General features: G+C 39.1%; 1 protein-coding gene across 1 annotated transcript in view; it reads left to right on the top strand.

Moving 5' to 3' along the window:
* LOC143012559 (neurexin-1a-like) overlaps positions 1 to 15,334 on the top strand; it is a 216,299-nt gene extending 200,965 nt beyond the window's left edge. Inside the window, 1 exon segment of the mRNA XM_076165749.1 lies at positions 13,453 to 15,334. Coding sequence (XP_076021864.1) covers positions 13,453 to 13,757 — 305 coding nt within the window. The 3' untranslated portion in view covers positions 13,758 to 15,334.
* Positions 15,335 to 22,776: the final 7,442 nt, after the last annotated feature.

Raw genomic sequence — 22,776 nt, 5'->3', positions numbered from 1 at the left:
TTTGAAGGGGCATGTTAATCAAAAAACCCACTAATCCTTTATCGTCACATTGACACATGTAGCTTTCTACAAACACACACAAAGTGGCATAGGGGTCTGGCAGAGAAGATGGCAAACTGTAGTGTCAATAGGTGATGACTAATACATAGATTACATACTTATTATCCATTTCTGTTGGTTGCAAAGGGATAAAATAGAAAAGCTCAAATTTAATATGGAATAGAAAGAAAAATAGAATAGAATGGAACAATCACAATGGAAAACAGAACAACTTCTGAACTGTGAATGTATTGTGCATGTATGAGGAATACATTAAGGCCGCATTAGAGCCACACATCCAACCTTTGAGTCTGACATATAGATACTGGAGCTTTAAAGATCTGTTTTTTTCACTTATATGATATACATTATATATAATACACAATGTATAACTAGCAATCATTCCTCAAAGTAGGTATTTGCCAAAGATAACAATAAGAGTAATTGTGAGATAACAGTAAACAAAGTTAGATTTAGAAATATAATTACAATAAGCTACAATTTCTTTTTTTTTGCAACCTTAACAACATTGATCAATTATTTAATTTCTGAAATTTCTTTTAGCATTTCACAATGTCAATATATATGTGGTAACCCATTATCAGCCAATGAGAGTACATCTCTTGAATGGTTTCATCTGTAGGGAACGCATGGATAACTTAAACAAAGGCAGATACGTGTTTTGTTATGAGCTGATATAGCAGCCTTCGTCTAATTAGTGCTCACTGTGTGCACCAATTTATCTTCACCGGCTCCTGGCATTTTGTTAACACGCAAACCAGGATGTTGTCAAGAAGACACATGCAGTCGCAATTATCAGACCCCACATGACGCCAGCAAATGATATCAAGAAACTCAGAGAGGAGTGTGTGAGGGCTGATTTAGACGCACTGCTTTGAGTGTGCAGAGTGTTCCCAGTGTTCATCCTGTTCATATAAGGTGATGCAAATTACACCTCCTGGGGGAGTTTGACTATTCCACATTTCAGGAATCTCTCCTCAAACACAAAGGATTATTTTTTGTCTGATTGTTTGCTGTTTTAGAAGCATCTGAGCGATTGAAACAGCAAATCTGTATCTGCAATGCTGCCAAACTTTTAATCTTGTTACTTGCCAAGCAAGACAAGTTAAGAGGAAGGCAATTAAGTTAAACCCTGGTGCCTACCTATGAGTAAAAGGATTTCCAAATGCACTCTACAGTGATGAGAAGCACAGAGAACAATTAAGTTTAGACTCAATGCCCTCAACTCCATCAAAATGTGCTATTGATCAGTATGTGGTCATAAAACCTCTGCTAAATGAATGTCTGTCCCACAGTAAAGACTATCAACTTTCTAGTCTGTCTCTCTTCCTTCCTCTGGACCTTTTCTTGCAAGATTATGTTTTGCCACTGATCCTGTCTTCATATAACTTTGTATAACTGCCTTTTATACTGCACATTAAAGTGATACCCCTGCTGGGCACACTCACAAAAGGTCCAGGTTCAATGTTCATCCGTGGCTTTGTCAAACACCATTTCTGCGTGTGATTGGTCTGTGTACTAAGCAAGTTTGCATTATGATATTTTCTGACAAGGGCGCCTGCCAAAACATTAGTTGTCATCTGTGTGATGCTCAGAGCGCACACCCTCCCTCAGCAGACTATTCTTCTTCTTCCTCTGTGATCACTGAAGGGGATTTGACACCAGAGCTGTGGGCTCCCAGTGTGGCAGCTGTCTAACACTGTATTGTGATTAATATCTACATTCAGGAACAATTCACACGCTCTGCCAAGCACTGACAGCGGTGTTGTGCATAAAGAACTGGATCCACTGTCGCTGACAGAGGGCCACTTTCTCGTATTACTGTTCAGCCAAGTCCTTTTTAATGACACCAGTGAAATGTCATTTTCATGCAAAACCTTAACAACCTGGACTGTCTGTGTGGCCAAATATCCAGACTTTGAAATGATTCTATGACCCAGCCTTGTCCTCTTTCTAGTGCATTTGTACAGTGGGGTAATGTAGATGTAAGAGGGAAGGTTTGAACCAGACTTTATTTATTTATTTATTTATTTATTATATGAGCTTTCTATGGCCCAAGGTCAGGCCTAGATCATCTTGTGTGTCACCGGAGTCTCGTCCCGCGGCAGCCCCTATCAACCATCGAATGACATCAATAGGGGTAACTTACTTATTGCCATGCTTTATTTCTCTTAGCTCCGGAAAGGCCGAGGTAACAACGGAGCTTATCGCCCGGCAGGATTCAGATTAGATCATCCTGCAGCAAATTGAATCCTCCCCCTTGGTTCAGGAAACCACAGAGGAATACACAGAACCAAACATCTGAGCTCTGAAAGGAGGCTTGTTTTGGCAGTCTGCATATACCAACCAGCAGGACCCTGACAGCTGAATATCACAGTGATGTCTGAGTATCTTCCATATGTCGGTTGTGAAAATGTTTATCAACAAAAGAAATGTGCAATCTCACCTTCTCCATTTAAGACAGGGAAGTGTAAACACACATTGGAATGCATAATTCTTCATCTGCATTCCAACCCATTCTGTAGGGGAGCAATCATCGGGGGTTTTTCTCCGTTCTTGCAGTGAGGCAACGCAGGGAGAGAAATGACAATAATGTTATTTGTCAAAAAGAAACAGTTGTCTGGTTCTGGACCAAATTACACTTATTTATAAGGACAAACATAACCTCCATAATACCAGCTTGAATATTAAAATGTTGAACCGGATTTTATAGAAGCATTTCTGCTTTAACAGAGTGAACTTAGCTGTGTGAAAATACCCTTGGTGATTAGTCTGTGGAAATGGTGGCTGGTGCTGCGTTTATGTGCCCACCTGGCTTTCGTGAGAATGATTGGAATAGGTTGTTGCCTAGCTGCATGGAGTCAGATGGAACGGATGTCTCTTAACTCTCTGCTTCGTTTCATTGGCATCATGAGGGCCCTTTATAGAGGGCAGCTGGTACACACTGACCCATATCCACCGTTATATCCTGCAACTACCTTTGTTCCTTTTAATTTGCCTTTTCTCCTCTTAGCGTTGTTGCTTTCCTCCCCCTTATTCCATACGCAGCCACATTTTGCCTTCTCTGTTTAGCAAAATTTACTTCATAGCAATATTGTTGCATCACTGACCCTTTGGTTGGACTGCTTGTAGTCCTGTTTGTGTTGAATATTAAGCTAATGCTACTGTTGTAGAGATTATAGAAAAGAGATTTTATCAAATGCAATTAATAGAAAATGCAATGCTCAAGCAGCACTTGTATTCTCAGTTTGATTCACTAAAAGAAGGAAGTCTCCTTTCTCTCTTTATGAATAGTCTGGGTGCCAGGCCAAACTGATCCGCTTTTAATTACCCGGGAACAAAAACAGATCACACAATTAACTGAATTTCAATAAAGAAAGGGAAACAAAACAAATGTCTCCAATCGGAATGTTGTGAATCTCACAAATTCTTTACCTTTGCCGTCCTTTGCCGTTCTCAATGCCTTTATTTTTTAACTCCTAAACCAGTACGAGAGATGCACCTTTTTACTGCCAGGTAGCCTCATTTAAGCTCTTTCCATTGATTTGTCTTGCTAATTCCTAAAATGTAAGTGCAGTATTTCCCATCAAAATAGGGTTTCCAACATAACGAAATGGAATTCTTTCACTAAAGTGGGAAAACATTTTCTCCACCACCTTGAGCATTTGCACCTTTAATATGTAAGCATTTACACCCTTAATATCCAGAACAGATCACATGTCAGTGCAGGTGTAAATAGAGATGTGCTCGGGGTAAACCCTTCCTCCTGCCTATTAAATGCTGGGATAGACTCCAACTTCCCGCAGCAAGAGAAGCATTTACTCTGGATGGATGCTTTCCAAAATGTACAGTATAATGTGCTTCTTCTCAGCTTCCGATTCTATGATCTGATCCTTTCATCTTCGAGGCAGAATCATATCTCCAAACAGCCCTGGAAGCACTTAGCGTGTTTTTGTGTTCTATATACACTCATTTTGCACCATAAATTATTCAACATGCAGTCATATGAAATCTACTTTGCTTAAATGAAATGTCAAATATTGTCAAATAGAAGCAAACGCCAGCAGCCTGAGTGAGAGTTTCATTACACTGACCCTTCTTCGTTTCACAAATAATCTCCTGCCTCTTTTCTCCTCTGCTGCTGTGGATTTGCCCCACAGGCAGGTTAAGGTTAATCATCTCCAGTTTCCTCGTCTCTCCATGCAGTCTCATCGTTCTCTGTCCTCAAGCATTCTACGCTGACATTAGCAGCTACTAAAGTGTTTGACATTTGTTTTAATAGATTTAAAGCATGGGTAGAGGAATAATATAGAGAGTAAACCGATAAATCAGATGGTAAATGACTAGTCTCTTTAGCCCGACGGCAATGACAGGAATGCACCCAGCCAGGAGGGAAAAACGAGAGTAAATTATTGTTTTAAAAGTAGCTGTGAGATTAATGAAACATTAGGAGCACTGTGCTGGCTTAAGAGGTCACTGCCTACATTTAATGGGTTATTCAATCAAACCCAGCCAGAACCGTCCTCGTGTTCATCTGTCTCTTTGCTGAACACTGTGGACCACGCGTGCAAACAGTCCACCGCAAGTGGAGACATGGGCTGGCAGAGATGATTCAACAAATGAAACCCTCTCTCTAAATGCTCATTTATGTAATGTAATCAGGACAGATCCTCATCAAAGAGCATATTTTTCTGATACCACTCTGATGTCCATCCACCATTATTTGTGTTTTTTTCCTTACATAATTGCTTGTTTTACTAATTTATCAGGGGAATTTTGCAGGGTTATGCTACTCAATGCTTCTCTAAACATCCCACTTTAGATAGAAGTGTGTTCTGAGAGAAAACAGGATGTGGCGCTCACTGTCAGTGTTTCTCTTTTGTCATGCCACCATATTATTATTTCCAATTGTATTTATTTTTCTACTTCTCTCATCTCTACCCTGCTGACATTGATGCTCACATTATGGGTTTACTTTGAAGTCTAAATAGGACACAGCAGACTTGGCTGACCCAACGAAAGAAAAGAAGCCCAGTTAGAGGCCAGATGTGTTCATACAAAATCAAGGCTGGGTATCACTCGGCAACAATCCACAGCTGACCAAAGGGTTCAGATATATAGCACTACAGTGTTAGTTTTAATGACATGCAAAACAGAATTGAAAAGCAAATTGTTATTGGATTGTTCAAATATTCTGAAATCTAACTCAAGAAATCACCTAACATTTGAACTGGGACACCTTCTTTTACTACGCTATATATTTAACTATACTTACACTATAAATTATAAGCATTACTATAACTATAAGCTTAAACCTTTTCTTTCATCTATGCTCTTAAACTTTAATTGCAGTAAACCTTTAGTAATCCTCGCTTTGACTCTGTTCCGTGCTCACTCAGCTCTGTGTTCATCATCCACCACTGGAATGAGTAAAGCCACTTCAGACTTGAACACCCGCGTTGCCATCAGGCATGCTGCCAGCATGTCACAAGTACAGGAAAGCTCACATTTCTTGTCGAGGACACACATAATTAAAGAGGGGAGAGGGATTTAATAAACGTTTTGGCTCTGTGGCAGTCGATACAGTGACCTGTCGGCAGACTGATCCCCAACTATATGACAGATCTGACAGCTTGTGATTATGGCTGGATATGTTAAGGAAGAAGATAGTAACTTTAATCCATCTGAATAACAGCAATGTGCTGCTGATCATGCCAACTAAGCTGGGGTTGCTGTGAAGGCATCCCACAGGCAGGACTGCTGAAGCTCGCTAATATGCATGACACGCGCCACGTTTTTAGCAAATGCTGCAGGTTTGCCAAGTTCAAACTAAATTCAACAAATTACTTCCTCCTAGGTGTAATTTTGCCTCACATGTCAATCATGGAAATGAGCCACCCATAGGTGCATTTCACCACTCTAATCAAATGAAAAACTTCATGAAAGGTCAAACCACAGGCTGTCCGTTCAATATAAGCATCCCTTGTTGCTCCATTACCTCCCAACAAGCTGTCTATGCACCTGAAGTAGCCACACCCACCACAACAATCCACGTTTTCCTTCAACCTGGTCACCCTGTAACAAATTAACAAACAAATGAACCTTTACGCTGGAGACAAATAAAAATAAAAAGTAAACAAAGGACCATTTATTCATTTCTGTGCTGGACAGTGTGTAATCTCTGATCTCATTCTTCTCTTTGAGAGTGTGTGGCAAAAATGATGCTGGCAAAAACAAGCAGAATATCATGAGACATTTCATAGCTATTTAAAAGATAAGTCCCACTGCACCAATGCTAATATCTCTGAGAGCTGAGGCGTTGTATCCACAGTAGGGGATTCAAAGGGGCTATCAAATAAACCCGCCAGGAGCCAGACCATGTTCAGCGTCTCATATCATGTCATTGCGTTCTTCACTGCCAGTATAGTGAGTGTAATTCATGGTCCGGCTATTTCCTCCTCCTTCCTCGCGACTAACATTTATAGATGAACGTGATATGAGATCATCAATGCCGCTTTGTTTATGGTTTTCCTTGTGCATCTTCTACTGAAATAGCATAGAGGCTTGGTGAAAGGAAATGATTTGTGACTTCATGTCTGAAACACTAACTGTTGTCCTTGTGAATAAAACAGCAAGGACTTTACGATGGTCTGGGTGAGATACTGTAATTCAAATCTCGCTTTGGGATAAAACAGAGGTTGTTCCGGCATCTTCTACACAACTGCAATCCCTTAAAAAGTCCCCCCCCCCTGAGTTTACCTGGATTGGCTCACAAGTGCACCCCCGCTATGCCACCATGCAGCAAAGCACATTGAGGTCATTTTCCTCGTGTCTTATTTTACCCTTGGGTACGCTCGAGTAGAGCGTATAAGAGCAGCCATCATTTTAAAGACTTGTTTCAGGCGCTATTTCTCTCTCAGTTTATGTGCCTTCATTCTGAGGTGATGGAGTGCTAATGAACAGACAGTCAGAACCATTTTGACTGAGGTCTTGAGGCTTGAGGCCTGCTGGAACTGCTGGCATCTACCGCATTACTTTGCCTGAACCGAACCAAGGTGACAACAGGGGAGGTCCTTGCCGCATAGCCAGTCATGTTTGTAACAGCAGCTTCTCCAGGAGGCAGAGGAAAGATCCACAGCTAGGTGACAGTTTGATAGACACTATTGACAGTAAATGGAAGCTAATTAGGTGCAATGAAGGTTAATCATTGTGATGTGTCAGCACCTTGCTAATGCCAGTGTTAATCCTCAATGTTATGGTCACAATCCAGCACTGTAATATTTCTGAAAACATGACAATGCGGCACAAGGTGTCAACATTTTAAAAATCCCTCTTGCGCCATCTTACTATGGTTTAGATATCTAATATGTTATTCCATGGGAGTTTATATGATGGTTACACTTTATCCAGGCTGTCAGAGGGCTGGTATTAACTGAGACCCTACTATAGATCTAAAGAAACACATGCGCTTGCTTTCCCCAGTAAAAAAATGTCTTGCAACCTGTAGGGTACCAATCAACAGATCCAAACAAGAGAAAATAACAAAGCCACGAGCTGGAGGTGTTAGATCAGAGTGTGAAGAACAACTCAGCGTGGTACTGCGGTCACGTGACAGGATAAAGCATAGTGGGGCTGACTGCTTCAACCCCTTCAACTCTTGTCACCTCACTGCAGGAGCCAGTCCAGGTCTCATAAACAACACTTGACTGCCACAACACAAGCTCTCTCCTCCATCAGCCCGCCGCGTTATCTGCACGTTCAACTTTTTGACCCTGAACAAAGGATGGATTGCAAATATGAAAGTAACTCACTGTGTTTGCCCACGCACGCGGCGGCTTGGTGGGGAAGAGCTGTGTCAACCAGTGGGTTTTGCCCACAAGGCATGAGCATTCTTCACACCTGTCTGCAAGGATAAGTGAGCTTGACACAAGCAGAGCTAATCTGTTGCAACGCTCAGTCACACTCAATCCCCCAGTGATGCTCTCCGCTTGTCCTTGAATGTCTGCTGGCATGGGAAGTATACCTGGATCACTGATTGGTCTAATTATGGTGGAAAACATGCGACTTAGGTCAGTGAAAGGCAACGTCACCTTATGCACTTTTTACAATGCCCTTTAGTTTTGGCATGAATGAATTGTGCTATAAAGTAGACAAATCACTGGGGCCATCTGTGAAAGATATTAGCTAATATTAAACTGTTCAAAGGAATGCTTTTTGTGAACATTAAACAGTCACTCAAGAAGAGAAATGGATGCAATCAACAAAATGTTTTATCTACAAGGGCGTCTGAAGAGTGAGACAAGAAAGTGGGAGAGGGGGAGAGAGAGAGAGAGAGAGAGAGAGAGACTTTGCTGTGTAGAGTGTAGAATTGTGATTTGGACAGCACTCACAATATGAAGTGGGCTTGCTGATGTGTCATTACTTCCCTATTCACTGCTGGGAATGGTTTTCAAACTAGCATCTGATATTTAATGGCCTTTATCAAACATTTAAAGTTCATTATCATGTAGTTAAAATTAATAATAAAAATAGATGTGTCATAAAATGTAAAGAGAGGGTGTGTAAATCTTCAAGCCTATAATTTTCATTTTGAACGAAGGAGTTAATTTAGTAGTAAATTACCACGGCAGTAAATGAAGCACATTCTGAAAGCCTCCCGTACGTTAATTATCACACAGGTTACCGGTGTGTTGTTGTAAGGCACGTTATAGGTAACTAAGCAATTCACTGTGTTAATGGGCTGCTACATATGTAAGAGCGGTGCTTTACAATGCCTCCTATGGTGTTAAAGCAAAACGGTTATAAATGGTTACCCCCATGTAGCTACTCATATGCTCTGGATCTGAATCTGGAACTGCAATCATACATCATGGAGCTCTGTAGCATTTGTTTTGTGTACATATATCTTCCAGTTGTAGGCTCATCAGTGGAAGTTTGTTGTCATTGTTTTGAATCATATAAGCTTGTGACTACTAATTATAATTCATTTTCTTTTCTGATAGTAAACAGCTTTTTTATACCTTAACAGGCAATATAAAATATAATCACACTCATTCTTACGTATGCTTACAGAAGTAAGTCTATCATGAAATAAGACGTAATACATTGTGACAAGGTGATTTAAATGTTCTTCCACTGTCCGCATCTTAATCAATATTTCCTTTTGATGTAAGATATCTTAGATATTCTCTCTCGTGGATGTTTGGTTCTGTCCCTTGTGTAGAAATATCACAGATTGTCAAAGATAAAAACACTTAAATGATGTAATATGAATAAAGAGACAACATCATGAATTCTTTTTTAAAGTGACATTTCGAGTCAGTTTTAGATGAAAGCTAGCTTCTAAAACTATGAACTATCTAGGAAGTATGTGGTCAAAAAGTAGGCCAGCAGAATGGAAAGACAATATACATCTCCACACAAACGAAATGCAATTACTTTGATGGCTGATGACGTTCCCTTACATGTTAATACTACTCCCATGAGTATTCAGAACACTTGTGGGAGTAGTATGCATGTGTAAGGACATATTGTAGTTATTATTAATGTATACCAATATGCTCCACTCGATCCACAGTTCTGCTGTTATTCCCATTCCAATATTCAAATCACCATCAAGGATGAGGAACCACAATGCAGAGAGATTTACAGCTTTACTGTCAATTGTACTGCAAAATGGGCAACCAGCAGACATGCAAATAACACAGAAGTTGGCCTGGTAGCTTTAACATCAGTGGACATCTCAAGATAAAGCCATTTTTTGTTGTTTCTGTATGTTAATGTAATTGATTTCTCTTAAGAATCTTCACAGAGCTAAAGACTCAGATAAGAGTCAGACTCAGACTCAAAGACTCAGCACATCTGATCACTTAGAGGAGTAATAGCCCCATGGATGGTTGTCTCAGCCTCCTTGACCTCTAGGTGACCCAGGCGGTTGTGGGTGCAGGCAATTTTATTCTCTAGCAGGTGTGGTGGCCTAAATGTATGTAAATGTCCGGGATGAAAGAGTATTTAAGATGACATTTTGGAGGGGGCTCCTTCTCTTGGCCTCTTCTTCTTTTGGCTCCTGCTTCCTGCGCTCTTGTTTTTTGCGTCTCTCTCTTGTTCCTTGCCTCTTCTTCTGCTCCTCTTCTCTTCTCCTTTGTGCTGTGCTCCATTTTCCCATTGCCTCCTCTCTTTAATCATCATTACCTGGTTTGATTTACTTTATTAAATTTTTTCTATCATTTTGGTTTTTATTTCACATTTGCTCAACCGTTGCAATTGTGACGGTTCACATTGTTAATAAATGACTCACCATTCATGTAACTCCTTTTTTTTGCGGGAAGAAAGAACTTAACATAACAATCAGCATGCGGTTATGAAAAATTTTGGAGGTGGTTTTTCTACACAGAGAGGGCGAGAAAAGAAAAAAGACATTTGTGATACTCTTGTGAATTAGGTGAAAAAGGAAACAAAGCACAGAGCACAACCAATGATGATGACATGACTATATAACCCTGGAGTTTCAGATGACATCAATGCTGCAGTCTGATGATATCATAAGTATAGCTGCATTCATGTAACTTCTACGCTGCAAAATTAGCGGAACGGAATCACAATGCCATCCTCATAAATAAATGGAATCAGGTAAAAAAATAACGTCTCTTTTCTGAATAACCAGCAGATTTTTCATTCCTACACCAGTCAACACAGGGAAAATAAATTAGATTTACATTTCTGCCACAGAGCTACAATACAGACACACTACAGCTATGTAGTGTGTCTGCTGTTATTGTTGGTGTGTCTGGCGTAAATGCAAATTGGAGCATAACTCCAGCAGCACCGTTTTGCACACAGCTGTAAATCCCTGTGATATTTTTGCCTCGGTGGGCTCGATCCAGACTGCTTTCATTTCCAAATTTTGGTGGTGTGTGTGTGTTTGTATTTCACAAATGCAACAAAGGCAGCTCATTCAGAAGTGATGACTGGTACAAAATACACTGTGAGATGCGCCAGGAGCAGTGAATAATATCATGGGGCTCACATGTTTTCAGAATGTGTGCCATTGAATGCAGCCAAATTCTAAATACAGCCTTTGGCTAAATTCGCTGAGTCAATTGAAGAATTCTTTTTAAATGACTTATTTTTTTTCTCAATGACTGTGACACATTTATGCTTCATGAATATACACTAAATGTTGGAGCTGTCGAAGGTTCATTCATGAAAATGACAGAACTCGTATGGAAACCTGAGTCCCACATGCAATTTCCTCCACAGATACTTTTTCATGGTAGCACATTGTGAGATTTGCTCCTGGCTCAATGACGGAATCCAGGATTACTGCTGAAAGTTTATATCGCCTGTAATGATGTAACACCAACTATTTCAATATGTAAATTTGCCTCCATAAATTCAGGGGGTTAAATGATGATTATTTAGATTAAATTATATGACCATGTTTTAGATTAATGCCTTAATAAATAGCCTGAATGAAAATGTATACTTTTCAATTCTATTTTCAGGTATAGGGAACACAGACTATCCTTAGTTAGGCATGGAAGACACACTTGTTTTAGACTACTATGGCTATGCTTCTCATTCAGGCCATTCCTGAGTCATATCAGCCGTTTTACATCCACAGTATACAAAGTATGATACCGTATATAAACATGTCATGTGTGGGCTCAGAGACTTGCATGCTGTAATGCTCTATTCAGCCCTGTGTGTCTGACAGGCCTGATGCAGAAACACTCAAAATAAACTATAACTTTCCCCAATGCCTGCCCCCACAGTATTGCCTCAACTCAGATCAGAAATTGTTACGCATTCGGCTCCGATTAACTCACTTTCAGTGATCGCAGAAACAACAGAGTCACTGCTCAAAGAATTATCCGAGATGGATTAATGTTCACTGTTGGCAATTGATTTACCAGGTAACCTTAGAAGCCAATTTCAACATAATAAGTCACAAGAACAAAGACCAAAATAGAAAAGACTCACAGTTTGCTGTTACCTTACCGATGAACTAAAGGGCTTAGATAAAGGCCCCACACAAATGTGTGCTAATAGAAATGATCTCAAAGAATGATTTGGCTGCTCTTCCTTTAACCACTCTGGACAAAGACTTTGTGATTGTTTAAGAAACACTTGTAATTAGTCCCAAAAGTATTTCTTTGCAACTGGCCAATTTGTCCACCTACCTACGGGACAATGGGTTAACGGTTATCATTGTAGAACTCTGATAATGCTACCCACCAGCCTTATTTAATGTTTAGGGTTATATTTGATTGTCCTAGTACTCCTAGACAGCAGATCAATGGCACTGTTAAGTTTCATAAAGCAGACAAAATGGGCTTTTTGTTTCCCCTCATTTTTATAGGCTGGTGTAATAAAGTATGGATTGTTGAACATTTGTCAGGTTCCCACCTACAGAAATGCATCCAGCAAAACAAAAACTTGTGCTCTGTACTTCTTCTTTGATTAGGGGTCAAAGCACTTGCAGTGCTACAACCTTATTGTTATTATTCTGGTTTACTATTATTATTATTTTTACTATGTGTGTTCTTCTGAAGTGCCTTAAAAGCAAATTTGTTTTTGAGTCTATCCTTTATTTGTAGCTATTTGGATTAGTATTTCTGTTGTGCAGTAGCATTTTTGAATACATTCTAATTATTGCTGCAAGATTATCCAAATGGCACCAAACTTTAGAATCCCATCCAGAATGTTCCCCACAATTACTGTCTTCAATTTGGAGTAACACAACATTTTCTCTGCAGCCAAAACCGTCCAACCGTACTTGAAGAGCAGGTGAAGGATGCGTTAGAGAGACACAACTGCAACATATGTTTAGTTAAACACATCCACAAAATACCAAAACAGTGTTTGGCCAGCATCTGCAATGACAATGGGAATGAAGCAGACTTCTCTTGAGAGTGCTTTATAGAGACATTACCTAAAAATGTTGATCAGTGTGTTTTTTTGTACACTGAAGCATGAACATTAATCCCTAAATGAAAATAAGAACATGGAAATCGCTATTATACATCACCTTTAAAAATCCGTCTTCCGCTGTCTCTCATTTAGGTTGTTAAGGAAGGATCTCATCTGATATCATGAATGATGGGGCATAGTTTCTTGCTAATGGCTCCTTCCGGACTTCTTACTCACTGTGTAACTGCATGCTGTCCTGTTATGTGAAAACCAATCCTGTCAGCTAACAAGACTAATATTGGCTTCACCAACCTTGAGGCAAAGACGTCTGTACTATCTGTTCACATCGGACAACAGCATCGATCCAACAAAGCAGCTTGTAGAATTGCATTTATTCACTTTAATAAACGCGGTTGTTAAAATAGTAAATGATAAAATGTATTCCCCATATTTTAACAATCATGCTTGTCTCCTTCGCAGCTAACCCCACAGGTGCTGGGCCAAAGGGCCACCCTGGCACTTCGGAGGTCTTCCGCGAGTCCAGCAGTACGACGGGGATGGTGGTTGGCATCGTAGCAGCAGCAGCCCTGTGTATTCTCATCCTCCTTTATGCCATGTACAAGTACCGCAACAGGGACGAAGGGTCCTACCATGTAGACGAGAGTCGCAACTACATCAGCAACTCGGCACAGTCCAACGGCACTGTGGTCAAAGAGAAACCAGTGAACACTGCAAAGACCTCAAGCAAGAACAAGAAGAACAAGGACAAGGAGTACTACGTGTGATTGTCAATGATTTGGTCTTTGCCAGACCGACTGAAACATTTATCCGACGGACAAATCAGGATATTATCATGTGTACAGTATAATAACAAAGACGAACAATATCTAGCCATTTGCTTTCCTATAAGACAATGCTCTGAAAGGTGAATATGACCGACGAAAAAAACTCTTGAAACTTAACACTAAGAATGGAGAAAATGGCACCAGGATATACTGTCCAGGATGAGACTGATGAAAAAATGGCAACCAACTGAAACTTAACAGAACACATATCTAACAACCAAACATTAACCCATCTGTGGCTTGTTTCCTCGGCCAGGATAATGGACCCGTGCAGAGACGCACTTTGTAAGGGAGACTCAGCATTAGAGACTTAATGTTTTCATTTCCATTGCCTGTGTTTGTGTTGTTAAGACTTTTTTCTGAAGAAAATGACACAATGCATAAGTAAATACATAAATGCGCTAAACATTTATGACGGATCAAGTGGGGAACGAGACCAGGTAACGGTGGATAATGAAAGAAAAGTCCCTACTGGAAATCAGAGGAGGCGGCCCTGGAGACATAAAGATGTTGTCTGACTGATTGTTGCAGTGCAAAGATAACACGTGGATTTCCGTTTCTCTTCAAAGACAATATTTTAAAAGATGAATATGTCCATTGTGCCAGTGAAGAAATCTGGAGGCCTTCGTTTTCACATTATGTGAAGTCAAAGGAGGGAGATTTCTCTGAATTCTGGGGATGTCTCAAAAAGTGATCATTTGGGAGCCATGCACGTCCAATTATCTTATTACAGTACATATGTTTATATACAGTACAAACACATCTATATGTGCTTTCTGGACTGTGACAAAGTGGTGTTTTATAGCCTGTTGTATAGATGATGCAAACTATAACTGCTCCTCAACCATTTTGGAATAAAACAACAAAAAAAAAAAGGAAAAAAATAAAACTTAAGTGTTATTAAGTGTTGCTAGACATAGATGATTTTATGAAAACAGCTGCATTCTCTCTTTTTGTTCAGTTTGATAATTTCATGATCTGTTTTTACATGTGTTCTTATATAGTTTTTTATACAGATGCCAACCTGAGATAGATATGATCCCAGACCAGTAGCCTAACCTGTCCCAAAAACAATGGAGAGGCATGGCATGATGACCTGTGTGACTCTCTCTCTTTTCAAGGATAAACGGTGGAATCACTGCCTTTCTCCTCAATCCTGACTTAACTTGCAAAAGGTGAGAATGAAAAACCAAGAATATGAGTGATGGAGATGAATAATGTCAATGACAGTAATTAAAAATAATGAACTTTGCTGTGTGTGTTTCCAAGTGGTATTATACGATTGGCCAATGTATGCTCGGGCTGATGCGAAAACCCAAGGAGAATAGTTTCCAGAACGTCTCCATTTCAGCTGTTCTGTGTTTGTTCTGTCATTCTGTCAGTCAGTTCTGCTTTCCAGAGACATGTACTTGGAATGCGTATGAGGAAAAAAGACAATGAAACTATGAATACTGATTATAAATTCTCTTTGTTTGCTCCTTGTTTATTTTTGAGTGTTTTCTGTTTCAATTGTAAATCTTGTACTCCATATAAAATTAATTATGAAAATTAGTTTTGAAAAAAAATCAAATGAATAAAATATTACCTAAGTGAACTTACATTTTATTTTGCATATGATGTGTCTCGCTCACGGACACGTCAGCAGAGTAGATCTGTGCTGACATAACAACACACAGCACAGATTACAGTAAACATGACATAAAAACCTAAATAATACTTGATAATCGTGATAATCCTTAGCTTTTCAGTATTTTAGCGTGTTATATTTTGTGTATAATGGTGGTGGACTCCATCAGTATAATGTTCCATACAACCACATTCAGTATCGTAGCTTTCTCACAGCTACATCTCATTTCAGGAACCCAGTTATAATATCTTATTCTTGCACAAAACACAATTTGGGTTCAATAGTTCCAGAACCTACTGCAGGGGTGAGTTCTCTAAAGACCCACACCAATGATTGCCCAGCTTCCCCCAACAAAAATCGTTCAGTCTTAAATCTCTGATGGTAACATTTCTTTCCTCTCTCTTTCGCCAAAAGTGGCATAAGGAGATTTAAGTGTGTGAATAATCACACACTTAAATCTCCTTCAATCCCTCCTTTGCATCTGCTGCTGCTGATGTATGTGGTGGTAAAGTTTTGGTGCAGCTGTGGCCAAAACAGACCACTAATTTCCACAAATCTTCAGAGTACTTGAATCGGTCCTTCTCTGGATGAAGTATTCCCTAATTGAAGGCCTATTGTACTACATAAGCTGTTTAAGGAAAACACAGCCAATGAAGATGCGCTATACATCACAAGTATAGTTCTTAAGAACTGTCTTTCGTTTTCTCAACTTATCATATCTCCCACTGGATGTAATTGTTCCAAATGTCACCAGTTAGGTACCGTTGAGTGTGTGATATTTGGACCAGTTGCACTCAAATGCAGGTATCAGAAGTAGAAAAGGAAAATCAATACAATATTAAGTATTATTATTACATTTTGTTGTGGAATTGTATTGACATTGCAGTGCTCTTGAGTTTACAGGTGTACTAATAAATTGGAAGCTCAGGCTATAGTCAATGTTGAAACCTCCACCTTTAAAACTTGACTGAAATATAAAATAGAAGAAGAAGAAGAATACATTTCAGTTGCTTTCCTGTAGTGAATATAATATCAAACTGCAGGAGAGAAATAATGTTACATTCTCTTTGTACTCCAGCCAAACCTCAAACATGACTTGTCAGCAAAGCCATTCACTGATTATAAATACTGCCATGCCCACGTACAACATAAAGTATAGCTTCAAAAGGATTCAATTGGACGGCTGAGAGAGGCATTGACTACTGATTGCTATTCTGGGGTGAGCTTCTTGTGCATCAGTAACGAGGAGTGTCAAATAAAATGTCAAGACTCGGTTTTTATAGAAAAGTTGAGCATTTGCATTGTAGTGCTGATTTGAAGTAAGTTGTCTGTCCCTATACATTACTGATAGATGTAGATATGATTCACTTTGTTGACTTTGAATAGGTTGATGAAGCTTTGTTGGTTGTTGTTCCTTTCCAGTGTCCAGGGTTACATCATTACCTCAAACTCAAGGAATTATGAAATGGAAATAACGAGCTCACAGCCTAATTTGAGTTTGTGTTCCATTTGCCAAAGGATTAAACCTCAAACGGTGAGGAAGTATTTTTAGAAAGATGCTTATCCTATCCCTCTTCCTCCTCTGCAGCTCTCTCACACACAGCGTGCCGTTGTCCCTGTCTTTTGCATTCATCATGTGCCATTTCCCTCCTCGCTCACTCAGGCTTTTTGCTTCTATCTCAGCTGGATATTCCAGACGTCCCTTTAATTCGACACACTAAAGTAATTCCCCTTCTCCATAATCATCCATTTTCCCATTTTCATGCCCTCTCTCCGAACTTGAGACACGTCTTGTGGATTCTATTTCACAGGAGTAAACCAGACTACATCAGTTTCCATTTCATTTATTCAGTATTTGTTAAAAAAACCTCACGCTGCTCTGCTATCAAGAGCATATAAGCACCTCTGCCTGGAGACGGTTAAAGGAGATATTGATATAATTACATTTGTATTCAAAAGCACAATTTAAGAAATATATCTACTGAGAAGCATTCATCTTACAAGCACACAAGATAAAGAAAGAGTTCACTGAGTGGATCTGCAGGTAGACAATCAGCTGCCTAACCTCAAGACAACATTGAGCACTCTGACTATGATCAGCTTCTGCTATTAACGTTACAATTGGGTCTAGTTCTTAAAGTCTACCTGCCTTTAACTAACCAGCCTGTTGGTTAAAATCGATTTCCAATAGTGTTTAACCAGGGAGTGAGAATCATACACAGGTTTACACAGTAGCACTTGTACAGTATATTATATTACTTTCTTTAAAGCCTAGCTGCTGTTTAACAGTGTATACATGTACATATATATGTATAATGCACAGAGAGAGAGAGCGAAAGTTATATTATGGCATGCCATTCAGGAAATAGATCAATGATTCATGAGAGTATGAAATGGAATTAAGAATATATGGCATATATGGAATGAAACTGAAATATTTAGAATGGAACTCTGACTATTTGGAATGAAACTCAGACTTTATGGGATGAAAACATGATATTTGTTGAATGGATGGGTTAGCATCCTATTTTCACAAGTTAATCCTTAATCTTTCTCCTCACCCCTATCATAACTGCACCAAAGTGAGACTAAAGTGTAAACAGTGCTTTAGTGATCACTGATATCAACTACCAAGACTTATCGCAGTGTTTGATTAAGACAGTTACTTGATAAGTCTTATGTCAAGATGTATTATTCATTATCATCATCATCATCATCACTTGTGCAATTAATTCTCAATATTGTCAAATCTGTCTTTGACTCATTGTGATAGTTAAGAGATGGTACAAGTGGAATATAATGTTTCATTCCATACAGTATACAGTAAATTGGTCATTCATTACGTATTTTCAGAGTTTCATTTCATATTCTCATGTGATTTATTTACTGAATGGCTTGGAGTCAATTTAACCAATAGTCTAGTTGCCCAACTGTATCCTAGGTTGATGTTAGGCAGTCTTATCACTTTTTCCACTCCATATATCCAGAGTTTCAGCATGCCATATATACATAAAATTCCATGTTCATATGTCATCTTCTAAATGATTGTGATAGAGTTCTTGATAGTAAAGCTTTGACAGTCGTTGAGTTGTCGTTCTCAGGTGCTTTACGACTTGATCTGTTTGTGATACTACTGTACTGACAGATGGCAGAAGGGAAGAGCTGGGACAGGGATCAGATTATGCATTGTCTAATGTAGCTGCTAATGAATGCATGTACTGAGTGAAAATGTGATGGGGCGTTCTGTGACACTTACAAGAATTGCTAAAAACATTTTAACATAGATCAGGAGGATGATTCCTGCAGCCGCACACTGTTTCCATCATTTCTCTTGCTTTTCCTAGTCAATATTTTTAAATCAAACCTTTTTTTGTCAGTATCCACAGCAGAGAAGACGGGAACATTTAAAGTTAACTATTTTAATTTCACGATTTCATGGACCCTGGCAGGTGAAAAGGTCTTATTTCTCATTTATTAGGACTGGAATAGGACGGAAAAGAATAGCAGCGTGTCTGATGTGCGCAGAGTCTACTGGTTGATTTTGCAGAAGAAAGAATGGAAATCAAACATGTTTTAAGGTGGCCCATGCAGGCTGTATGTTACAGTTTGTGTCGGCACAAATTAGCAGGCAGGACACAGGAGGAACTCCTATTATGCCGCCTTGGCAATGACAGATATCTCTTCTTACTTTACTACACTAAATGATATCACAGGGGCACCTTGTGTTGGATACAAGCCTCATTCATATTTACTCTACTGACATATACAGTTTATGCGTTTTTATTGTTACATACTGAACATGCAGTAAAAAGTAAAAATGTCAGTAAAACACTCATTCAGTGTTGATGTCACTATTAATAATTGATTTGATCATTCTCAAGTTTTAATTCCATTCCAATTCCATCACATAATTTCCGTTAATCCAAATCATATCCAAATCATCACATGCCAATATTCCAGTCTGTTTCTGTTTCTGTTTCTGTGTTTGTCTTTGTGTGTGTGTGTGTAAATACAGTATATATGCATTTATGACAAAAAGTCATTGTTAATATTCCTTTCTGCAGAGTAAGAAATCCCTGGACGGTAACATAAATTTACATCATACAGATAAAATGTAATTTTAGTAACTCCTGGTAGTGCTTCAAGGTTTATGCTGCTCTTCTTTTGTTTTACGATACATCATTTACATTAATTAATGTTTCTATTGAATCCTTTTTTTCAGGATTTACTGTTGATTTACTTCAAGATTATTGGTATGATTGAGTGTAGAGGGAATGAGAAAGTGTTTTGTGTTGAATTTGTGATGATGGTGGCGTTGCCTCCGTCCTGTCAGTGTCCAGCCTGAGCGCTGGGGTCACGGTTGGAGCTGTAGGCCAAAGCGAGTGCCCTCATGAGACGGACTCAGCATTGGCAAGGGCACCAAACACATTCAGGAGGCTTAGATGCCATTTATCATAGCTGACAACTGCACCTCTCGGTACCATTTGGGTTTATTAGAGGTACATTTTTTCCCCACATAATGATGTTTTCCTTAGTGTTTGTCCTCTGAGACTAGTAGCTTCAACTGCAGTGGAAACATCAAGGTGAGAGGTTTTTTTTCTAATTTTTTTCATATGAAGTTAGCTTCACATGACTTCTCAGGGCACGGGAATGAAATCAAGAGGAAATGTTGTTTCTTTAGGTACAGGTTTGAGGACATACTTGCTTGACAACCCTGTTTCCACCTTGAATTGGGCTGTATTGACTGTAGTAAAGCTACGCAGATTCATATTATATTGAATATTGAATATTCTGGTGATATGTTTTGCTTTCACAAGTCTAAAGTTGTAATGAGAACAAATTCAGTCATGGGAAAAAATGCACCAACACCTAATACAACACCTAATATGCATTAAGAATTTAAGTACGACCGCAGTCTGACCGGTCAGATTGGAATTCATTATGACTTTTTCATCATTCCTACTCCACATTTGTCATAATTTTGCAAGTTTTCCAAAAAACAAGAAAGAGAAGTCTGAGTCAGTTCCTCCTCACGTTACCTCTGTGTGAACTGATAAATACAGATACAACGTTTTCTAATTTGATGTGTATCAGCAGTAAAACAATTGAGGTGTCACAAGTTTTGTTATCATGATGCAAACAACAGATCAGCTGTCTGGCCAATTAGATGAATGCATTTATCTGGTAAAACAATGTGATCATCTTCTTCCAAAACAGACACAGCATGGAAGGGAGCGTTTGATTTATTGTTCCCGTACTTTCGATATTTTCAAGATCAAACCATGCACTTTTTGATGTAATTTGCATCAGGCAGGGACAAATGATAAATGATTCCACCAAAATTCCAAACATTTTTGTGCTTGGCTGACGCATTACAAGCATATCTTTATAATTGGTTTTCATACCTTGTTTCATAGTTGAGTATGGGAGCAAACCATTCACACAGTGGGATCTATTGCCTTGTGTGAAGACTTGGCCAAAGAAGAAGAGCAGCCCACACAACAAGTGAGTCGCTATTACTCAGAAGAGGATAACTATTTCCTTTAAATATTTGAATTCAGATCAGTTCAGATCAAGTTTGTTTGTATAGAGCCAAATCACAACAAAAGTTATTTCTAGGTGCTTTTCACATCGAACATGAGAGGAGACGCAGCATTCCTCCATGAGCATCACCTGGCAACAGCAGCGAGGTAAACCTCCTTAAAAGCTGTTAAAGGGGAGATTTCAGTTTTAGAGGTTATATATTTTGATGAACATTGAGACAAAGACAATAGTAGATACTGCTAATTTAAAAACAGTATTAAGTTCAGATAAAATGTTAAAAAGGGTGAAACATTTCATGTGAGACAAAATAGTGATTTAAAAGAAGTAAATTGAAGATAAATACTTTTGGTTAAAATGATGTTAGGTTACAACTGGAAGTCAACTGCAGGGCTGAGTTCCATTAGAATAGAATAGAAACTTTATTAGGTCAAATCACACATGCGAACACGGCATAAACACACACACACACAACACTTTCAGCAAAAGGCCTACATGCGAGGTAAGGTTCCTCCAAGCTGAGTTTGCCTCACAGTTAGAACATGAAGGAAAAGATTCTTCATTTCATCTAAAACATCATTTCTTTCCAGCTGTCCCCATGTCGGCATGCTGCGTGGTTTGCGCATCGTGTCATAGTGCTTGTACCCCCCCTCATACTTGTCTGGTGTGACTACTAAGTCTGGTTTGATATATTACATGATTAGTCAGTTTATTTAAATAGAGAGGTCTTGCACTCATAGTGGTCCTCTGCATCTCTCTCTCTCTCATGCTCTCTCACTCTGACTCACACACACCCTGAGCGCTGGGACTCCTAGTCACAGTATCCTGCACCTCCCTGCTTAAAAGTGGAGCATTGGACATGTCCATTTCACTTTTACACTCGAGGAAATAGCTTGTGAATACTACACATCAACTCATTGACATGGTGATTTGCACTGTTCTTATCTGGGCAACAATGTTTAAGTGTTTAAGTGAATTGATGTGCTAATTAACGTAGGGGAAGCTTAATGAATGAGCATTACTTACCACAATGCTTATTTAGCATGAAGCTGTGTTGTCAGTGCTATTTTGTTTAATGAAATACCCCCTATATCTTATCTTGTAGCTGCATGTATCATATGGCATTTAATTCATTAAATTCATATTTACAGTGTCCAGTATATGAAGAAGGTAGTGACACTATAATCTTAAGCTTATGGATCTTTATTCATTTCAGCTCTCAAACTCTGTTGTAGAAATAGGTTTCATTTGAATTATCTGAATTCGCTTTTTTGTAAGTTTGTCAAATGGGCAACATTTTATCTAACATGTGTTGTGACTAATATCTTTCATACTAATCTAGTAGTGATCAAATGCACCTCTTTACAAATTACTGATCATACACCAAAAACTTTCAAGCTGAATTTTCTGTCTACAAAACAATCATCATTAATCATTTATAGGAGCTTCAGGCTATTCAAATAGGTGGCTGCCAAACGCAGAACAGCAAAGATATTACATACTGCAGTGCTGCTATATCCACAGATGAAACTGGGTTTTCTGACAGCTGCAACACACCCCATGATCTGGCAAGCAGGCGTTCAGCGTTCACACACCCCAGCACCCTGCATAAGAGCCTCTCATGCTTCAGTCCCTAAAGTTTGGATTTCAATAGAAGTCATTCCAAAGAACAGGGGTGGTGATGTGGTCTTTCCTGATGTAATTTAATGCCATTTGGCGTTGTAGCATAACAGCTGTTCAAGTTTGGGTTTTCTGAGCTTGGTGCCAACGAGTGCTGCAGTCAAAACTCTA

The sequence above is a fragment of the Genypterus blacodes genome, unplaced genomic scaffold, assembly GCF_046128005.1.
Source record: "Genypterus blacodes isolate CSIRO-AG114 ecotype Tasmania unplaced genomic scaffold, CSIRO-AGI_Gbla_v1 ptg000012l_1, whole genome shotgun sequence".
In the NCBI taxonomy this organism is placed as follows: domain Eukaryota; kingdom Metazoa; phylum Chordata; class Actinopteri; order Ophidiiformes; family Ophidiidae; genus Genypterus; species Genypterus blacodes.
This window is presented reverse-complemented; position numbering and strand designations above follow the sequence as displayed.